Genomic DNA, 23,676 nt, shown 5'->3' with positions numbered 1-23,676 from the left:
CTAAATCTATTTCTTTACTATGATACTCACTGCCTAAAATCCACACAATGTGAGCAAACATTTTTTGAGCATACTTCAAATCTCTACATTTTTCTCCTAAAAGATAAATAATTGATCTAACAGACAACGATTCTAATTGCTTATTACCGTTTGCAAATTTTTTTGCATGATATGACAGTCTCTTGGTGAAATGACTGCAACATAAATGCAATGTTATGTTCTCTGTAAAATTGTTGGAAAATTTATTATTTAAAAAACATATAACATTTATTAATATAATTAATTAAATTAGAATTATTGAAAGTGTGAAATAAAGCATGAATGCTTGCATAGCTGTGGTCGCAAACGACTCGATTAAAATTCAAACGACCACCAAATTCATCTACACAATCTCTAAGACTGTTTTCGATCGTTCTAACATTATGTTCATGTGATATAAAATTAATTAATGGATATGTATAACGACCTGTACTTGTGGTGACTGGCAATACACCTGAATATAAATAAATTCTGTTACATTTTTCAAAAGGTTCTCTTATTAAACTACACGTTGCATCAAAATGAAGTACTGCTTCTTCATTATTTTGAAAATACTTATTTAATATACCATATGGATTATGACTTGTTATTATGGGAACAAAGTTTAAACAGCCACGTAAAAATTGCTTATGTTGAGGTTTTTTAATTTGTTCTAACTGATATAGCATTACATCTAATATGTCGTTGGAATGTAAGTCCTTTTTCTTATTTTCTTCACACTTTGCTTGACGCAAGCAAACTTGTGAAGGAGGATTGTATACTTTACCGAACGCATCATATGCTTCAGGAAATTCTGCTTTCATATCGTGGAACTGCTGTATACGGCATGCTAGTGGTTTCTGATGTTTCAGCTTTTTTTTAAATCATCTCTATCTTTTCCTCTTAGTTGCCTACACCTAATAATTGGATTAGTTACTGTTCCATGATTAACTTTACCTTCAGGTGTGATTAAAACTTTTTCAATAATTTTTTGATCAGGATCAAATTTTATGTTAACACTTCCTTTTGATTGCGATTCTTGGGGCAATAAGTTTTATATGAGCACTAGTTTTTTGCACACGTGCATAACGAAAATTCTAATCACAAGGATATACTGCAGCTTTCCTAAAACACTTCAAAAATGCTTCTTTATAAGATTTATTCATTTTAACTGTACCATCGACTATGTGAAATAAATCCTCGAACTGAAAATCTAGAGAAAATTGTCTATACTCCCTCGAGGATTCGGCTGAAATACTCATAGATGCATTTTGGATATTACTATATTCTAAAGAACAATTATTAATTCCAGAATTATTACCAGTCAATGTGCTCGAAAAAATATCCATTTTTGTAAAAAGTTGATATGGTACAAAGTAAATATTATATGATAAGTTATTAAATAAAATATTGATCGCGTATCTTATATGTATAACTGATATGCCTCACCTCTAATATTGCTTTTCCAATACAATTATTTCACAATAAATAACCTAAAACTGTGAATTATTACCAAGTAATATAAATACTAGCTGTAAGTGGAATAAGTAAGGCAATTAAGGCATCGTGCCTTAAGGCAAATTGCTGGAACTTCCCGTACCAAAAATTATTATTTTTTTAAAAACAATTAACATTTTTGAAAAAATTTTACTTCGAAAAAATAAGATTTTTGAGAACCTATAAATTGGACAAAAATTTAAATTTTTTTTTTTAATTTTTTTTTTTAATTTTTTTTTTTTTATTTTGACATATTTTGGAAGATCTAAACTTTTTTCAAAGCAATCGTACTGCTTTAACTGCATAAAGACAAAATATCAAAGAGCGTAAGCGCCGCGTCGCAGTCCAAACGCGTAAACATTGGTACGGAACCCATTGGAATGTAACTAAATTTATACTTATTGTTAAAATCTCTAAAAAAATATCTGATAATTTGATGTGCATATGTCTAATGATCATTTTTTACCGCCAAATGGCATTTTTTTTTACTTTTTTCATTAGATCTCCGAAACCGCTAGACCTGCCTATGAAAATTTGATCGGTTCTTCACCTTGTCAATACAAGTAAAATGTTTTTTAACTTCCCGTAGGGCAAGTTATAGTAATCGCAAAAAAATCGAAAATGAAAATTTTTATATATATTTACGTTTCAGAGGTTTCTGAACATTTTGGCATACCTTAGAAAAAATGGATGTATGTGTGTGTGTGTGTATGTGTGTGTGTGTGTGTGTGTATGTATGTATGTATGTGTGTACGGATACAAATTTTCGTCGACGATTTCGGGAACACGGATCAACCGATTTGAATAATTCAAAAAACATTCGATCCGTATTGACAAGGAGACGTGCTGATTAGTTTTTGGCGAAGGCAGGTCAAGCCGTTCCGAAGATACGGGGCAAAAAGTGCCGAAAACGGTAACTCAGTTTTTAAGAGAACGGAGCGTCCGATTTGAATAATTCAAAAAACATTTTATTTGCATTGACTAAATGAACAACTGTTAAAATTTTTGGAAAGGCAGGTCCAACGACTTTGGAGATATGGAGGAAAAAGTAAAAAAATGAGCCATTTGGCGGTCAAAAATGAACATTAGACATATGCACATCAAATTATCAGATATTTTATAGAAATTTTAACAATAAGTATAATTTTTTTTTACATTTCTATGGGTTCCGTACCAATGCTTATGCATTAGACGGCGGCGCGGCACTTGCGCGCTTCGATATTTCGTCTCTATGCAGTTCAAGCAGTGCGATTGCTTTGAAAAAAAGTTCAAAATTTCCAAAATATGTCAAAATAAAGAAAACATTTTTTAAAAAAAAATTTTTTTTGTTTTCAAAAAAAATTTTTTTCCAAAAAAATTTTTTTTTTCAAATAAAAAATTTTTTTTTCTGAAAAAAGTAATTTTTTGTCAATTTTATAGTTTCTCAAAAATCTATTTTTTTTCGAAGTAAAATTTTTTCAAAAATGTTAATCGTTTTTAAAAAAATAAAAATTTTTGGTACAGGAAGTTCCAGCAATTTGCCTTAAGGCACGATGCCCTAATTGCCTTAAGACAGAATTCCACTTACAGCTAGTTGAATTATTAAAATCAGACGCTCCGTTCTCTTAAAAACTGAGTTACTGTTTTTGGCACCTTTTGCCCCGTATCTTCGGAACGGCTGAACCTGCCTTCGCCAAAAACTAATCAGCACGTCTCCTTATCAATACGGATCGAATGTTCTTTGAATTATTCAAATCGGTTGATCGGTGTTCCCGAAATCGTCGACGGAAATTTGTATCCGCACATACATACACACACGTACGTACATACACACACACATACACACACACACACACACACACACACACACACACACACACACATACATCCATTGTTTCTAAGGTATGCCAAAATATTCAGAAACCTTTGAAACGTCGAGAAATGCAAAAATTTTCATTTTCGATTTTTTTGCGATTACTATAACTTGCCCTACGGGAAGTTAAAAAATAAGATATGCCTCACCTCTAATATTGCTTTTCAATAAATAACCTAAAACTATAAATTATTACCAAGTAAATATTCTAAAAATATAATACCAAAAATCAATAAGGGATAATGATGATAAGTTAAATTATAAAACACTAAACACCATAAAAGTATGATTCCATCAATGATTTTCAATCGCTTATATTAATTAGGCCTGTTTAGTCGATCGATTTCAAAAATTTAAAAGCAATTCGATGTTAAAATTACAATTATTTCTAACGTATATCTAATATTAATTTAATTTTTTATTATTTACAATGAAAAAAAAACTACTTACCTGTCTTCCAGTCCTTTTTAATTCCTAGTGAACGAACTCTGTCTCAATACTCCTTATAATTTTATCTCGATTATATGCTGATTGAACGCACTGAATTTACAACACACTAATTACCACAAATTTACAATATGATGAATTATGAACTATTATTGGAAAATATCAACTGCGTACCGATTGACACTTATCTACGGCTTTTCAAATTATTAACTGAACCACTGTCGCAACTTGCACGCAATTAAATAACTTACGTGGACACACACACACGCACGCAAAGAGAATAATTTCTTATGTTGTATACGAATGATTGTTAAACGGTTTTAAAATTCGCGCGTGAATAATATTATTTTCCGTAGTTTTTTTTTCGTATTTTTGTTTATAGAATAAAATATCATACGATTTTTGGGTACAATTTTTCGACCGGATTTTGGAGATTCCTCCAAACCTACAATATCATTAAAAGAAATTTACATATATAGACAAAATGGAGAACTGATTAAATTTGTGGGAGGCAGGTCAAGCGATATCGGTAATCCAACAAAAAAATTTGATTAAATAATAAAAAATTAAATTAATTGGATTTAATATAAGTATATACATATAACCATAAATACTTTTGGTTATAATAAAAATTTTCGTCCACGTTTTATAATATATAATATATTAGATATTTGTTGGAAATTATGCTTTTAGTTTTATATTACGGTCTTACAACAAGTAGATTAATTTTAAAAATTCATCAAATTTTGAGAAATTAGTGTTTTTTTTTGGCGTTTGTTAAAATTAAAATTAAACGATTGGTTTGGTATAGCGACCTGGTCTTAATGAACATACTTTATGATTGTAGTACTAAGAAAACTGATGGTTCAATTATAAACATTAATGATTTTTGAAAATTTCATTTTAGAAAATACTCCGTAATTGTTGATTGATTTGAACCAAAAGTATTTCAAAATTTAAACATTATTATTATTAAAGTAAAGTTTCGGAATCGTATTTAGAATGAAACCGTTCTTTTTAAAACCAAATCTTTCGAAATTGATCCTTTTTGTCCTAGGTTTTTCCAAGATATCGAACAATCGCACAGCTTCTTAAACGGTATGAAAATTATCGCGTGTATAATAATATTTTTCGTTGATTGCTGTATTTTCTTTATAGAAGAATTATTTGAATTTAATATAAGTAAGTGCTGATAACCATAAATAGTTTTGGTTATAATAAAAATTTCCGTCCACGTTTTAAAATATTATATATTAGATATTTGTTGGAAATGATACTGATTAGTTTTATATTAAGGTCTTACAACAAGTAGATTAATTTTAAAAATTCATCAAATTTTGAGAAAATGAGCGGTTTAAACATTAATTAATTTAAACATTATTATTATTTTTCGCCCGCGTTTTGGAGATTCGGGACAAAAAGTGCTCAACCTCACAGTTGTCTTTGTTTACACTCGCGGTAATTAATTTTTTTTTCAATATGGAAGACAATTGAGACATGTTTGCTTTTAACGCGTCATAATTTGCACATTCGGAATATTCGGCTATGTATGTGTTTGATTGTTGATTGATTTGAACCAAAAGTATTAAAAATTTAAACATTATTATTATTACAGTAAAGTTTCGGAATCGTATTTAAAACAAAATCTTTCCATCGAAACATTTATTTTGGAAAATCATCGAAAATGTCCCGCAGTTTGATTGTATTGACAAAATATAGACAAACTAATGGGGTTTATTGTTTTTATAATACCTAATTGTATACAGCATTCAAACAAGGCATCCTTATTCACTAAAAGTATTAAATTTTTTGATTCTCTAGAAATTGTTTAGAATATACCTTACTTAGCAAAACAACGTTTGCCGGGTCAGCTAGTAATAAATAAATAAATTTCGTATATATATTGATAATGAACAATAATATCTATACTTACACATTGCAGCAAAATCAATAGTATCAGCAATATTTTTCTCTAGCTTATCGACAGCTATAGCCTTTTCAAAGGCTAATTTTTTTACAATCTTATTACATTCATTGTACTTCAATTTAGCATCTTTGTCATTAGGTCTAGCTTTTACTACCTAAAGAAAAAAAACATTAATGATGAATACAAACTCTGGTGTATATAAATTAGATATTTATATTAGCGTACATATTCAAAATCCTTAAGAGCAGCCTTGAATTTGCCCAAAGACATATGGGCAGCTGCTCTTCTATAATAACCTTTGATATAAGTCTTATCACAGTCAATCGCTTTCGATGCATCACTAAGAGCATAACTAAAATAATAGAATATAAGTCATCAATAATATATCGTGAATCTATATGTAAAAGTTTTAATAAAATTTAGGTACACAATCCACTTAAGACTATTCCATGGTAGCATACAATGTTTTACTTCTTAGTCTTTGAATGTAAAAGACAATCACTTAATATATAAATGTAATGCTTAATTTTATATATTTATTCTAATATGTGACATATCATTAAGGTTATGAGGTCTTTTTATTTGATACATACCCAAAACTTTCTGTTCTAAGATGCAAAATGCTTCTATTTGAGTAATAAATAGCATTATTTGGATTTGCTTCAATTGCTTTATTGTATAAATCTATAGCCCGCTCGTAATCTTGTTCTGCAAAATAAACAATTACAATATGTTTGAGGTTATGTACAAATAAATAAATAAATAAAGATACAAATTTGATAAAAGGCAAAAGAATTGTATATAAAGTGATATACATATATATATTGTTTGATATATAAATATTGTATAGTTACTTTTAAAATATTCATTAGCTTCTTCTTTGAATTTTTCGGCAGCCGCTATATTTTCGGGCGTGACTTCAACACAATTACTCGACATGATTTAAAATAATTTAACTAACTATGTACACAACTTTTACATCAAAAATATATCACACATATACAATAATGAACTTTAAAAAGTTTTTTAGCAGTTCTTGTAAATTGAAGAACCGACTGAGAATGATTGTGTGGGTCTGCGTGCGCACAATGACGTAATCTTTGACTTTTGAATCGGACAAAGAACCGAGTTTATTTATATTATGTTATGGAAAAGAATTCAATTAACATGGCGCAAGAGTTAATTGCAATAATAATTATTTAAATTATTTAGTTATGGACATGAGTCAACACATAGATAAAGAAGAGTATACATGAGTCAACAGGTCAACAGAATGGTGAATGGAATTGAGGAAATGTTTGATGGGTGGCAGCACTGCTTTTGCTAGATGTCAAATGTCAAAACTAGGTTTGCGCAATGGCGGTTTTTGAAAATGTACGGTTGATAATAATACTTTTATGAAAGTTATATTTTAAACAAAATAAGAGGAAATGAGTTATAATAAGGCAGATTTAATTACCGGAAACGTGGTTTTTCACGTGGAGGAAGTAGTTCATCAGGACAGAGCACCCCGTCAAACGAATTATCTGTAAGTTTTCTCTCATCACAGATTTACAGTTTTTGATTCTCATTATTTTTTAGGTGCAATCTTTTACCAATTCTGCTAATTTACCGGAAGTTGTCAGAAGATCTAGAGAGCAACCTTTAATATCAGTTGCTTTGGACGTTATTCCTGGACCTTACCCAGGATGGAAATTATATTTTCCTCTGGAAGGTATGTGTGTGTAGTTTGAAACCTTGACGCTTTATTTATCATCCATGTATTACTTTTAGTTTACACTGCTGGATCTCAGACAGTAAAAAATATCAAAGCTACTGAATCCCATATCACAAGAAGAACCGTTTTATATAACCTACAAAGATGTAGGAAACTATTGTGATACCCTATACATATGAGGGCACTTTTAGGAGATCCAGTATTCATGGAAGAATGGCCTATGTTTCAAGAGGATCTAAGAGAAAACCGGAATATACTTTGAATTGCTTAAGACTAGCCATGCATCAGGTGAGGTAAATATAATTTGGTTTGGTATGGTGATAATAAGATTTTAAAATTATTTAGGTACTTTTGATGCAAAATGAATCCACTGATTCATCAAACCTGGATATGGTAATGGCTAGAGTGATGGGGCAAGGACCTGTAATACCTTTGAAAAATATTCGTGTACACAGTTATAGTATGTGCATTAAGTTTTTTGATAATATCAATTGTATATTAATACATGTATTATTTGGTGTATAGGTAAGCTTGTTACTATAAAAGGTACAGTAATTCGTGCTGGAAACCCAAAGCTTCTTTGTACTTGGATGACATTTGGTTGTCGATCTTGTTTTGCACAGCAGATGGTAAAACAGGTAATAAAATAATATATATATATATATATATATATATATATGTATTATATTTTATTTAAAGTTCTTTTTTTCAGCCTGCCGGTGTAATGGCCCAACCAGAAAAATGTGTATGAGAAAACTGTCTAATTCGTACAAATTTTATTCCAATTATTGATACACCGTGCACAAGAACAACTGCTTGGCAAACTTTAAAAGTGCAGGAGTTGAAAACTGCAGATCAGGTAAAAAAAATAATGATTTAAATATTTTATTACATTTTTTTCAATGTACTTTTATATACATAGCTAAAATAAATATTTTGAATAGTTTGAATCAGGCAGAGTACCCAGGAATGTAAATATTCAAGTAACAGCAGACTTGGTTAATTTATGTTGTCCAGGAGATGATGTGATCATCACTGAAATTGTGCAGGTATAATTCATAACATCATTTTTTAGTTATAAGCAATTTATAAGTAATTATTAACTTTCCGTAGGGCAAATTATAGTAATCACAAAAAAATGAAAATTTTTATATATCTTTACGTTTCAGAAGTTTCTGAATATTTTGTCATACCTTAGAAAAAATGGATGTATGTGTGTGTGTGTGTGTGTGTGTGTGGTGTGTGTGTGTTTGGATACAAATTTTCGTCGACAATTTCGGGAGCAGGAATGTATAGTATAGTTTGATTTGAGGCAGTTGAAACAAGAATGTTAAAATATGATTTTTACAATTTTAGGTGAGAGCTTTAGATGATCATTCAAGACGAGACCAAGCATCAATGTACAAAATGTATCTTGAAGGCATATCTATACAAAATCAAAGTGAAAATGTAGTTGAAGATGAATACACAGAACGAGTATGTATTTATATATTATTTACTAAACACCTGTTTTGATTACCATTTTTTCCTTAGGATTATTCAGCAATACAAGCAATCAAATCAGAACCCGATGTCTTTCGATGTTGGTTAATTCTTTGTGCTCTCTTATTTGCGGCCGAGAATGTCCTAAAGCTGGTCTCATTCTAGCTTTAATGGGAACTACAAAAACATCAGAGTCAGATTTTATAAATAGAAACGAGTGTCATGTTTTGATAGTTGGAGATCTGGGATTGGGGAAAAGTCAGATGTTGAAGGCTTGTGCTGATGTTGCCCCTAGAGGTAATAATAATATAGAAGTTCAATATCTGATGAATATGCAATATTAATACCAAACCATCAGATTATATCTTAACTCCTTTCAATCATTTTGTGCCTTGATATTTCTAACAAAATATATTTTGTTTTTATTTTACAGGATTAGTGTAGTACTTTTACACTCATTGTATTTTTTACACACATTGAAATATTTTTGAACTCATTGTAGCCACTAATTCTCCCATTTTTAGTATTCATTATTAATTTATTTATTTATCATTAATGGTAATAAATATTATTTCTTTTATTTATGTTATTTCTTTCATTTAAGGTGTTTTTGTATGTGGAAATACGAGTACTTTCTTCTGGTCTCACAGCCATTGTAACTTCTGGTGGCCAGACTTCATCAGAATCAGGTATTTCTTCAGGAAACAGCACAAGTGGTGTGGAAGCTGGTGCTCTGGTACTTGCCGATGGTGGTGTATGCTGTATTGATGAATTTGATAAAATGACCAAACAGCACTCGGTATGAATAAACAATTTTAACTATCAGTATAAAAGATAAATAATACATTATATATATATATATATATATATATATATATATATATATATATATATATTTATTTATTTATTTCTTCTCTAGGCTTTGCTCGAAGCAATGGAGCAACAATGTGTCTCTCTAGCCAAAGCAGGTGTAGTCTGTTCTCTTCCAACCAGATGTGCAATCGTGGCTGCTGCAAATCCTGATAAAGGCGTTTACAACAGATCCAAAACCTTAAAGGAAAATGTTAATTTAAGCTGTGCCCTTCTGTCTAGATTTGATTTGGTATTTGTGCTGTTGGATATTCCTGATGAGGTGAGAATTAAAATTAGAGGTAAATGTAAACTTTGAGGGTTTTTTGAAGTTTTTACTTCTAATTAGTCTTGCTAGAGGTTGAGTTAAACTCAAGCCAGTTAAATAGAGACTGAGTGTGTTATGTTTATTGAAGTGAAACTTCTAAGCTGAAAACGTTCATAAGAATCTGAAAATATATTAGATAGAACATGTCCAGACTATCTAAAACATTTTTATGCCATCTACAATATTTTCTGTATAGTTTGAACATGTCCTAGACAATATGAAAATATTATAAATATTCTAAAGATGTTGAAAATGTCCTTGGACAGTCTTAAAATGTCCTAGATAGTCTCAAGATGGTCTAGATTTTTATCTAGAATATTTTAAGACTAACGAAAAGCTTTTCAGTCTATATTTAGACTATCTAGGACATTTTAAGATTTTCTGGAATATTTTCAGATTGTCTAGGACATTTTCAACATTTTTAGACTTTTAGACTTTCAACATCTTTAAACTTTTATTATCTAAGGTCATGTTAAGACTATCTAGAATATCTTCAGACTACCTAGGACATTTGCCGGGATATCTAGGGTATTTTAAGACTATCTAAGGACGTTTTATAACTATATAGAATCTAGATAGTCTAACAAATGTTCTAGATAGTTGAAAGATGTTGTACATAGTCTTAACATGAACTTAGAAAGTCTTAAAATGTCCTAGGTATAGTCTGAAATTTTTCTACATGGCCTGAATAGCCTTTGTGGCCTTTATCGAGATAGACTAAAAATGTTTTAGATTGTCTGAAAGTGTTCTAGGTAGTTTAAAAATGTTCTAGATGTTGTGAACATGTTTTAGATAGTCCGAATATGTTCTACATAGTGGCTTTAGATTTAATCAAAATGTTCTAGATAGTTTGCACATGATAGATATAGTCTGAAAATTTTCTAGATAGCTTAAATATGTTGTAGATAGTGTGAAAACGTTTTATATAGTCCAAATATGTTGTAGATAGTCTTAAAATGATCTTAGATTTTCAAAAATATCCTTGATAGTCTGTATATATCACCTAGTATATACTGAAAATTTTCTAGATGGATTATAAATGTCCTAGATAGTTCGAAAATGTATTAGGTAGTCTCAAAATGTTCTGGATAATTGAAAAACATTCCAGATAGTCTGAAAATGCTGCAAATTGTGTGCATGTGTTGTAAATCGTCTTAAAATGTAGTTAATTGACAGTTAATCGCATCATGTCAAGCCGCCATTAAAAACATAATTTCTTTCGCGCGGAGGAATACCACCACGCACTACTTTTTATCTTTAATGTTGGTAATAACGCTCACATCGTTTCATAGATTTTCACGCGGAATGTACAGGAAGATGGTGGATTGTATCTGGTGATGACATTTAACGAAATATTTATATTCGGATTTTTGATGTTTTAGATGTAAATTATTAAATACTTAACCGTTAAACTGATAATCAGTGCATGTTAACTATAATCGCAACAAATAATCCTGTTTATAAACTTTACAATCTGTGTTAGGATCATAATGTCCATTAGAAAAATAATGGCGGTTACACACGATACGATTTGTCAAATGTGTTTGCGAAAATACCTTCAAACATACGTAATAAAATAAATCGATAGTTTGTGCAAATTCCTGAAAATCGTAAACGTTTGCACAAACTATTGCGATCAAATTTTGTTCTTTATGCATGTTTTAAGGTACATATTTGCGCAAATACAAATTTGTTAAATAATCTTATCATGTGCAGTCGCCATGAAACATAACTTTCTGTGTTTGTGTAAATATTTAATACTTACGAAGTGATTCAAGGAGTTTAAAACAGAGATTTAAGGTATTGGAAATCTATTTAATACATACTGATTTAAAGCATTTGCTGCAAGCGTTAACAATTACATTATGTTTTTGTACAAAATTTATTGAAGTTGTGTGATAATGAATAACTATAAATTTTATTTGTTTCTATGCTTTTAAAATATGATTACATGGATTTCTATAAAAATCGATATGTTTTTACAAATAGTTTGATCATATTTATTTATTTATTCATATATAATAATATGTTATTTCAGGTTCTTGTCAGAATATTAAAAATAATATTATAGGATTAAAACACGTTAATTGCCTTGTCAGTCATATGTGTCTGATGTTATGTTTTACAGGAGCTATGAAAAGACATTAAAGTCTTCTCGATACATTTTTGAATAAATTATCCACTAAAGTTATCATGGTACATTATTGACATTATTGTGGTGATTAACTTGTTAAATATATTAGTTCACGTAAGACTACTCCATGTCTCATTGACATTTCTAGTTTCCTATTTTGCTTATCATTATATTATATTTCATTTATTGACTATTTTATCTCTTTAGCAATTGGATACACTTCTGACGGAGCACGTATTTTCAATGCATCTGACTAAAGAGGAACGAAAATCTAGAAATAGCAGAATTTTTGAGACTCCAATGAGTCAAAATGAACGTCCACAGCCACGATGTCTTGAGGAAAGATTAAGATTGAGACACGGAGAAAGATTTGATCCTTTGCCGACAGTTCTTATGAGGAAGTATATAAGTAAGGAAGGATAATTAATATAAATAACTAGTTGTAACTCTTGTTTAGAGATTATATATAAGTATAATAATTGTTTTGTTTGTTTAGGCTATGCTAGAAAGAATGTGCAGCCTAAATTGACAAAAGAGGCTGCTGAGGAAATAAAAAGATTCTATTTGGGTCTGAGACAAGTTCCTCAGGGTGCTGATAGTATGCCAATTACACTCAGGTAAATAATTAAATTAATATAATCATTAATAACATTAATTAAAAACTAACTTATATATATTATATGTATTATATATCATATAAATGTATTTATATATCATATATTTTTTAAAATTCATATATAATAAATAAATAAAGTAATTATAGATGACAATTTGAATTTAAAACAAACACTGTTCTTATTTTATTTATTATTTACTAAAAATCAAGTTATCAGTGAAGTCCTTGAGTTGTTAGTAAATATCAATAATAATATTATTATTTCCTTAATTTTTTATTATACTTTTTCTTTAGGCAACTTGAAGCTCTAATTCGGCTAACACAAGCAAGAGCAAGAGTGGATCTATCGCCTGAAGCAAAGGTAGAACATGCAAGAGATGTTATCGAGTTAACAAAAATTTGTCATTCTGATTTATTCTGCGATGGTATTGGAACTTTTGATGTCAACAGAGGGAGAATACCTTCGAGCAACATGAGACAAAATTCAAAGGTAAAAGGAAATGACCAGTATAACAAAACTATTATATATATATATATATATATATATATATATAATATATATATATAAATATATATATATATATATATATATATATATTTTGTTGGACACCGCGTTGATGAACAGAAAGGGCTGTTTGCGCCGCTATATGCAAATCGGTGTTGTTGCTCTGGACCTTCCGACTTTCCTGAAAACTCACTTGCTGAAAATACTTGAGATTGATAATTGAAAAGACTATTTCAAAAACTTCACTTTATTTCACTTTAAGTACAAGGAACTCGGAGGTATTAGAAGAGAAGTGTTTGCCCGGCGACCGACAGATTAAGACTGATTTATTTCATAATTATTAAAACTAAAATCCTTTGAAACGTAGTGGGGATTTGTCTCGAATATTCTATGCAACGAAAAGGACAAAGTAATGAATTTAGCTGATTAAACAAAATGTTATTCATGCGAACTTGGTGAGAATTGTTAACTAGGCGGAATGTCGATAATAGGATCTTGCTGAGATTTGTCGATGTAGATTTATGATTTCGTGAGAGAATGTTAATGTCAGCTACTACGCAGTAGTCTGAGAAAAGTTAATATGAACCGTTAATATCAGCTAAAGCTCAAGGGTTCTAAGATTTCAGTCTGGACTTGTTAGGAATCTAATATTATGACAGTGGTTAGCAACTTGTAATATCAGGGGTGTACAACAATATATATATATATATATATATATATATATATATATATATATATATATATATATATATATATATATATATATATATATATTATAATCTTATATATAAAAATGGAGCTCTCTTTCAAATGTCCGAATAAAACTCGAAAACGGCTGAATCGATTTGGCCAGTCTTAGTCTTGAAAAATTCGTGCTAATCCAGAGAAAGTCCAAAAGGTGAGAAATTATTTCAAATCCGCGTAGAAACTTTACATTTATAATTTGAAAATTTTTGTAGAAGCGTAATTTAAATAAAACAATGGACGGTGGCAATTTCGTGAAATGTCAAACGCTTTTGACAGATGATGTTCAATTACGTTTAATAAGATGTTTTACGCGAATATTATTTAATTATGATAAATTTGTAGTAAGTAGTTTTGTTTGTAGTTTTATTTATATACAAAAACGTTAGTAAACGGGCCGCAAGTGTTACTAGAGACTCAAAATATCGTCTTTTTTGATATGTTAATATGAAAATGCACTTTTTGGCATATTTTTCTCAAACACGATGCTCTGAAAGATCTCATTTGTATAATTGTATACTCATTGGTATTTATAAAATATTTTCTAGGTAATATTATTTTTTATTTATGTTATTTAAATTCAGAACCTAAGTTTGGTATCGATCAAATGGACATTTTGTCGAATAACATTTTTCCAGTTATAATTTACCAGAATTTATCGAAGAATAGATAGTAATATATGATGGTCCGGGGTTAAAAAGGTCCACCACCGATGTGTCAAAAATCAGTAAACTTAAGCATTGTTTAACAACAATATTTGAAAGTAGAGAAAAAAACATGTATAGCCAGCTACAACCTTGATTTGAGAACGATAATCTTTGAAATGGGGGAGATAAACGGTAATCTTTGAAAATCCATAATAAAAGTATTTTCTTCCGTTGGTAGTTTTAGCATTAGTTAAAAATGTAATCATTTTGTAAAATACCTTTAAAATTATAATAAGGCTTTAAACCTTTTGCCACCTGCCCGTTACAAGTCACCCCGCATATAGGATAAAAAGGTCTTGGTAACAAATTTTTGAAAGACGTCAAAAAAGCACATTTCTACAATGATGAAGTAGAAGTCAGTTTACTGAACGTAGTCAGATAATTGTTCGTTTGATATGTCTTATTTGTTGTGATATAATTGTTATGGTTTTCACAATTTAGTTTATAATTGCTCAAAGTCAAATTGGACCTTTGTGTCTCGCCTTGCTCTACATATATACTTTTTATTAAATTTACTTTAATTCATCGAATGTAACTTGAAACTTTTCAAAAAGTAGGTCAAAGAAAAAATTCTTAATTCATTTTGTATAAGCTCAGTAGTATTATTTACAATTATACACAAAATCGAGAATCCAAAAAGAATCTGAAAAACTTGAAACGTAATTAATAAGCCGAAAAACCAAAAAAGACTCGGATTGGATTATACGATGTTTTCTATAGAAAGTGTATAAAACTTGCAGTTTGATTATATTGACAAAATATAGACAAACTAATGGGGTTTATTGTTTTTATAATACATAATTGTATACAGCATTCAAACAACGCATCCTTATTCACTAAAAGTATTAAATTTTTTGATTCTCTAGAAATTGTTTAGAATATACCTTATTTAGCAAAACAACGTTTGCCGGGTCAGCTAGTATATAATAAAGATATATATTTAATTAGATATATATATATATATATATATATATATATATATATATAAATATAAATATATATGATAAATATATATTATATAATTAGATGCATGTTGCAAGAATTGCAGCTTTTTGTCAAATATTAAAATATGATTGTTAAAATTGTTTCAATTTAGAAATTACTTTTATTTTTTGAATTTTAAAAGAATTTGTAATTGTAAAGCTTATATTTTTAAAGTATTTTTTTCTAATTTTCCATTACCTTTTTTAGATCAAACGGTTTTTATCTTTAATTCAAAAAAGATCAGAAGTGACAATGAAGACAATTTTCACTCTGAATGAATTGAAAGAGACGGCTAGCAATGGTGGTCTGGTGCATCACGGATTTGGGTCAGATTTTAGAGAAATGATAGACAAACTGAACGAACAGGGTTGCCTTTTGAAGAAAGGACCGAAACTTTATCAACTGCTGGTTGTTTGAGTGAAGTAATTGTTTAAGTAATTTAAATTCAATTGGTAAAAATATTAATGCATATATTTTTATACCTTTGTAGAGAGTAATATTTATGTATTGTTTATAATATATTATGAACTGTATTATAAACATTATAGTGATTAATAATTTATCAACTGTTATTTAAAGAAGAGATTTTCGTATAGAAATAGTTTAAAAATAATGTTCAGGCTGTAATGAAAATATTTGATTATTTATACTGTTTATTATCTCATATATATATATATATATATATATATATATATATATATATATTCAATAGATAAGTCCTGGATTTTTTCAATATATTGATTGTTTCTTTTCCGAACAGTAAATCCAATAATAAAAAACAATTTGTTTTTTGAAGTGTTTAATACGACGTTTCGGAACTAGGTACGTTCCATCATCAGGTTTATTCTGTCAAATACAATGTTTTTTAAAATATTGATTAACATTAATTAACGATGGTCAATACAGATTAATTAGAAATTTTTTTTTATAAAGGAATGGATTATGTACCGGGGTAAAGAGTAATAAGACTTAACTAAAAAAGGTTTTATATAAAATTGAGAAGCAAAAATTATTTAAATTATTACAGGTAAATAATTTTTGCTTCTCAATTTTATATAAAACCTTTTTTAGTTAAGTCTTATTACTATCTATCCGGTACATAATCCATTCCTTTATAAAAAATTTTTTCTAATTAATCTGTATTGACCATCGTTAATTAATGTTAATCAATATTTTAAAAAACATTGTATTTGACAGAATAAACCTGATGATGGAACGTACCTAGTTCCGAAACGTCGTATTAAACATCTTCAAAAAACAAATTGTTTTTTATTATTGGATTTACTGTTCGGAAAAGAAACAATCAATATATATATATACTCATTGGTATTTATAAAATATTGTTTTATATAAAACAAATATATATATATATATATATATATATATATTATATATATTTTATTTATTTATATTTATTTATTTCAGCCTAATGGCCTAGAAATACATCATTATACCAATAATACCTTAAACCTACTTTATATACAAAAAATAAAAATAAACAGAAAAGTCTAATCAGTGGTTTCTAATAACTATAACGTTCTGGACTGGTTGCCCAAGTAACTCCTTTTCTTTTGCTTTCTTCATGCGGTTGATTGTTTTCAACCAGCCTTGACTTTCCTTATCATTTTTGCCACAGAGAACGTCTTCTATAGAAATGTTTGTTCTCTCTAACATCGCGCATCTTTCCTTCCAATGCTCAACCGTGTCCTCCTCCTTCCCGCACAGCTCACACCTTCGTTCTTCAGGGTTCAGCCAGTGTTTGTTGTTTTTCTCCATGGTGCCACATCTATACCGCGCAATTACCTTCTGATCGCAGCCATTGCTCCAGCCTCTTAGATACTGCGGAAGTCCACTTGTTATTATTTCTCTATACTTTCTATTGTATCTAGATCTTTCCAGTTTGTTCAAGTTCTCTTGACTTTGTACCTCGCTTCCTCTCTCCCGCAGTACCTCTCCAACATTCGCTCCGGTTTCACTCAGCTGAACTATGCCCTCCTGGCCAAATCCACATTTGTTTATGTATCTTATCCTTTCATCCAACCTCTCTTTATCCCCTTTACCTCTTCTTCTTTTGCTAATACACTCCTTCACTATGGCATTTACTCCTGTCTTTAACTGTCTTTCTTCATAATTAATCGCTCTCTTTGCTAATCTCAGATGTAATTTGTCTCGTTTTACCTCTTCATAGAGTACATAATCTGGAGTACAGGACTCCAGACCAAGTATCCATTTCAGGTATTTTTTCTGTACTCTTTCTAGCTCTGCGATCTCCCTCCAACCCCAAATCTCTGCGCCGTAAGCCAACACTCCGACTACCAAACTGTCAAACATCTTAATTCTCCTGCTGAAGTTATTGTGGAATAACTTCTCGCCGAGGCTCCACGTACTTCTCATTGCTGTGTTTGCTTTTTTTGCCAGATTATTGATATGCTCTTTCATTTTGCCACTTTTTGTAAAGTGGTACCCCAGATTAGTAAACTCTTTGACTTCCTCTATACTGACCCCTTTCCATAGCCAGTTTGTACTCTTTTTTCTCCCTCCCCCTTTTTTAAAAAGCATTACCTTTGACTTTTCCTCATTCAATACCAATTTCCTTTTCTCCAGGTACCGCTCTAGCCGCTTCATTGTTTCCTGCATGTCTTTTTCGCTTGTTGCCAAAATTGCCAGATCGTCCGCATAAGCTAGGCTCCAAAATTTCTCTTTTCCAACTACCACGCCTCCCGTTTGCCCTTTTCTCAGCACCTCCTCCAAATCCGCTATTAAGATCGTAAACAGTGTTGGACTTAACGGGCATCCTTGACGGACTCCTTCTCTTGTCCAAAACACCTCACTTGTTTTGTTTCCTACTTTTACTTTGTTTCTTGTCTCACTATATATTTCTTTTGTTCTTTCTATCAAGCTCTTTTTAACTCCTGCCTTTTCCATAGCACTCCATAATTTAAGTCGATCTACCGAGTCAAACGCCGCTCGCAAGTCCACGAAAAACGAGAAAAGCTTTCCTTTCTCTCTACTTAATTCCTTCTCTACTACGTGATTTAGAATATAGATGTTGTCTATAGTGCTTCTACCTTTCCTGAAGCCTGCTTGCGTATCCGGTAGACTCTTGTTGTCCTCTAAATCTTTAACTATCTTTTCGTTCAATATTGAAGCATAAATTTTGTATCCGGTATACAATAGGCTTATTCCTCGGTAATTACTGACCTGCTCTCTATCTCCTTTTTTATAAAGTGGCATTATCAATGCTTCTTTCCAATCTTCTGGTATTCCCTCGCCATTCCAGACCTTTTTAACCAGCTCACATATCTGCTGTTCTGTTCGACCCGTCATAAATATCCACGCTTCATTTGGAATTCCATCAATCCCCGCCGCTTTACCTTTCTTTAACTTTTTTATGTGTTGTCTAATATCCGCGTCAGTAAGTTCTTCATCTTCTACTTGCTTCACATTTTCATCCTTCCATTTCTCTACTAAACGGGTATCCTGCCCTTTTAGCAGCCTCATAAAGTGCTCTTTCCATTCTCTTGTCGTAATTTTCTCACTTAGTTGTACCCTTATTTTCCTTCCTCTGTTTATAAATGCCCAAATTTCCTTTTCTGTTTTAGCTTGTCTTATTTCCTCCATTACTTCGTCTGCTTTGCTTTTTTCTTTTCCTTTACAGAGAGCCTTGAACTCTTTCCTTGCTGTCAGATACTTTTCTTTCGACATTTTACCTAACGTCCAATTTTTCAATAAAGCTTTCACCCATCTCTTTTTTCTACCACACTCTCTATCCCACCATCTCCTATAACCCAGTCTTTTTCCTTTTATCTTCGTTTTCTTCCTCACCATACATGTGTGTATTGCGTTTTTAATTTCTTTCCAACTTTCCTCTACATTCTGCTCTGTGTAAACCTTTCTGCCTGTTGCGATTTGAAATATTTCTTTGCTTTCTTCGTCCCATTTAATAATTTCTCGTTCGTCCTCTTGCCTTTGCATTTTCCTTTCAAAGTTGTGTATGAGTTTGCAACTCACAGGCATGTGATCTGACTCCACTCTGTCTATCACTTCAAACGTCTCGATCCCATTTATGCCTTCCGAGTTTATTATAATGTAATCTATTACTGACTGCCCGATGCTTGAAATGTAGGTATATTTTCCTTTCTCATCTCCCTCGATGTTTCCGTTTAGTATGTACCAGCCTTGCTCTCCTGTTATTTCTAACAATTGCTCTCCTGCTACAATTATTGTTTTGTCCCTTGGTTCTCGCGGCCTTCTTTCTACATCATCCACAAAACTTCCCTTTGCTCCAGTTCTTGCATTGAGGTCTCCTCCTATAATAGCTTTTATTCCTAAGCGCCCATCCAATTTCTCTGCTATCTTCTTCATTATCTCTTTTATCTTATCTTTGCAATAGATTGTCCATATACTCCATTTACTACCTGCGATCTTTACTATTCTTTCCATCGCACCGTCTAATTCTGCTGTCGCATCTTCTTCCTCGGCTATTTCTTCTCTTACACCGGTGATGATTCCTCCACTTGCTCTACCCTTTGTCTTTTCTCTCGTAGCATACTGGCAACCCCACTTATACCCCTTTGGCAAGTATGTTTGAATTTTAGTCCATGTTTTTTTCTCAACCCATGTCTCTGTTAGTCCTATTATATCATATCTACCCACAAAATCCCAGAAGTCCTTATGTTTATTAACCGCACCCGCAACATTCCAGAATATTACTTCACACCCCCCAATTCCGCCGGCTGCCCTAATGTGAAAAAATTTCTTCCCTTCCATTTTCCTTCTCTTTTCTCTTCAGATCTTCCCACGTATACCATTTGCCATTCCTACATAGTTTTCTGTAGCCCACTTTGACAGTATTACCCGCCTGCCTTTCCTTCATCGCTCGCTCTATCAGTTGCTTCTGCACCTGTCTTTCCTCTCGCGTTAAGTCATTATCTATAAATACTGTCGACCCACCAAGGCGACTCTTTTTTCTCATAATTTCCACCTTTTCTTCCCAGCTGCCGATTGTGGCTACAATCATCTCTCTCTCTATGCCAAACTTGAATGCTCTAATAATTCTGACCTTTATTCCCACTTTTTCCTCTACGAACTCTTCGACTATCTTTTCCAAATTATTACCTTGTGCCTTCAAACCCTAACGATTGGACAGAATTATTCATAGTTCTAACTGTGTATTTAAACTTCGCGCACGTCGTTCGTACTGTCAGAACGACTCGTTATTGTTATGTTGGCGACATGTCATGCAAGACGCAATATTCACGTTTTGACATGACTTCCTCGTAATACTTGTATATACATTAATCGCTCTCTTGTACATATACCGCTGAACTGTAAACATCGTATAAAATATATTTACTCATAATCCATCCAGTGTTTCTTTATACCATAATTTGGTCCTTCGAACCGGATAGTTACCAGTGCAAGCTTTATTTTTGAGAATTATTATACACTGTGGTGAGAAAAGTTTTTTATATACAAATACTATTACCGGCGTGTATTGTTTTGTTTACGCATGCGGCATTGAAGTTGTCTATGTCGTTCGTAAACAAAAAGCAGAGCAACAAGAATATCCTTAATCAAGCTAGCAGTTCGGACGCTGAAATCATCGTCGTCACTCAAAGATTTGGGAGTTCCAAATTTTGAGGTTAGGATTCAGCTCGCAGCGCAAGAAAGGTATTCATACAATCATTCATCTCAGTGATAATCGAGAAGCTTCTACACAAGTGGGGGAGGATATCGTGTTACTAGGATCCCACGTGGAAGACAAAAATTAGGATCAACGCTGACTCGTGTAATTCAAAACACGGGGGTCGTGAGTCATTCAAAATTCTATGCATTGTAACCTCACTATTGTTACACATTACACATAAGTGTTTATCAACCTTGTTCCTGTATTAATTGACTTAGTAATAAGTGTTAAGATTTCTTTATTGTTCTTGTACTTTGTGTAGCACGTGTTGTAATAATATTAATTTAGTATAGTATAACTGGCTGGTATAATGGCGGATGCGGATTCATTGGAAGGCACGTATAAAATGATTAAGGCTTCATTCGATGCCATCAACAAATATGTAACTGGATTCCAGGAGGGCGACAATGTAAAGGCTGTCTCTGTTCGGAAGCAGAGGCTTGTTGAACGTATCCACAGCTGGGATGAGGTGTACGTGCAGCTTGAAAGCATGTCTCCAGGTGTGTACACTGATGAGTACCTTAAATACTCTGAATTATACTTTGATATGATGGCTGAGATAGAATCAATTATTGACTCCCATCAAAAATCCGAAAAATTAAAAAGTAGCGTGATAGATGTGAAATTGCCAGATATTGTGTTACCAAAATTTAATGGGGAGTACAGTGAGTGGACGGCCTTTATTGATATTTTTAATTCACTGATACATAACAATTCAAAATTAGCGCCTGTCCAGAAATTGCACTATTTAAAAGGTGCTCTCACATTATCAGCTTCTGAATTAATATCTAGTATAAGTGTCACGAATGAAAATTATGCAGTAGCATATGATCTTGTAATTAAAACTTACAATAATCAATTTTTAATTGTCAATGCTCATTTGCAGAGCATTGATAGCATACCTGTAATACAAAAGGGCAGTCATGAGAGGTTGAGAGCTCTTTTAAATAGTGCAAGACAACAAATTCAGTCATTGAAAGCCTTCTTTGAGCCTGCAGCACATTGGGACATTATCTTATTACATATGTTGTGTAGGAAGCTTGACAGTGGGACAAAAGTGGCTTGGAATCTGTCTCGGGCGTCAGGGCAGTTACCTTCTTTAGTGGAGTTCTTCACATTTCTTGAACTCCGGGTAACGGCCTTGGAGAATTCGTGCAGCTCAGACAGCAAACCAACCACCAAGTCTGTTCATACAATTGTTAAGAAACCTACACAACTGTGTAGTTATTGCAAGAATGAGGACCATGTGCTGTATAAATGCTCTACTTTTAAGGCACTGGATGTAAAGGCACGTAAGTTTTTTATTAATAAAAATTCGATTTGCTCTCGTTGTTTGGCTTCTCGACATAATGTGGCTAAATGTAAATTTAGATATGATTGTTCGAAGTGCAAAGAGTCGCATAATACTTTGCTACATGAAGAACCGGAGCCAATGCCCAGCACTTCAAGTAGCACAGTATGCATGGCAAATAATACGGGGATGCAAACATTATTATCTACGGTTTCTCTCATTGTTATGGACACCGACGGAACCCAACATAAGGTGCGAGCGTTGTTGGACAGTGGGTCACAAATCAACTTAATAACTTCCTCGTTGTTAGCAAAATTGAAATGCCCGGTTAATTCATCTCTGCATAAATTGAGCATGTTACAGGGGCAGACTGTTTTGTGTGACAAGGCTGTTAAGTTGACAATAAGATCTAGATTAGGGTCCTTTGCTCGTACTATGAATTTTGTAGCTGTTGACAGGATCACCCAGTCTCTGCCTTCTGCGTTTATAGATTTTGATAACTGGAAGATTCCAGATCATGTTGATTTAGCGGACCCAATGTTTAATGTTCCAGGGTCAGTTGACATGTTGATAGGGGTGGAGTTATATTTCGAAGTGCTACAGCAAGGTTGCATTCGTTTAGGGAACCACCTACCTATTCTAAGAAAGAGCTGCTTTGGTTGGCTGATCTCAGGGGTATATACTTCAAAAACTCAGGAAAATGTGCATGTTGGATTTATTTCTAATGAAGATCTGCATAACAGTCTGACCAGGTTTTGGCAGTTGGAGGAGGTATCCTCTAACTATACAATGACCGGGTCTGACAAGTTATGTGAGGATCATTTTCTCTCTTAATGTTTCACGGCTTGAAAATGGTCAGTTTGAAGTAGCTCTCCTTTTTGTAGATGGC

General features: G+C 31.8%; 1 protein-coding gene and 1 pseudogene across 1 annotated transcript; both read left to right on the top strand.

Annotated features, from left to right (window-relative positions):
* The first annotated feature begins 6,993 nt into the window (after positions 1–6,993).
* On the top strand, positions 6,994–16,224 carry LOC113380474 (annotated as a pseudogene).
* A 6,917-nt stretch (positions 16,225–23,141) lies between these two features.
* Positions 23,142–23,621, top strand: LOC113380473. The gene has a single exon (XM_026619705.1). The coding sequence runs from the start codon at positions 23,142–23,144 to the stop codon at positions 23,619–23,621; it is 480 nt and encodes a 159-aa protein (XP_026475490.1).
* The last annotated feature ends 55 nt before the right edge of the window (positions 23,622–23,676 follow it).

This window comes from Ctenocephalides felis, unplaced genomic scaffold (genome assembly GCF_003426905.1).
Source record: "Ctenocephalides felis isolate EL2017-DRISC unplaced genomic scaffold, ASM342690v1 CF-g0.4_SCAFFOLD_02159, whole genome shotgun sequence".
NCBI lineage: Eukaryota > Metazoa > Arthropoda > Insecta > Siphonaptera > Pulicidae > Ctenocephalides > Ctenocephalides felis.
This window is presented reverse-complemented; position numbering and strand designations above follow the sequence as displayed.

What these genes read in the sequence shown, in the direction of transcription:
- LOC113380473 (XM_026619705.1), top strand. Translation starts at nt 23,142, where the DNA reads ATGTTACAGGGGCAGACTGTTTTGTGTGACAAGGCTGTTAAGTTGACA.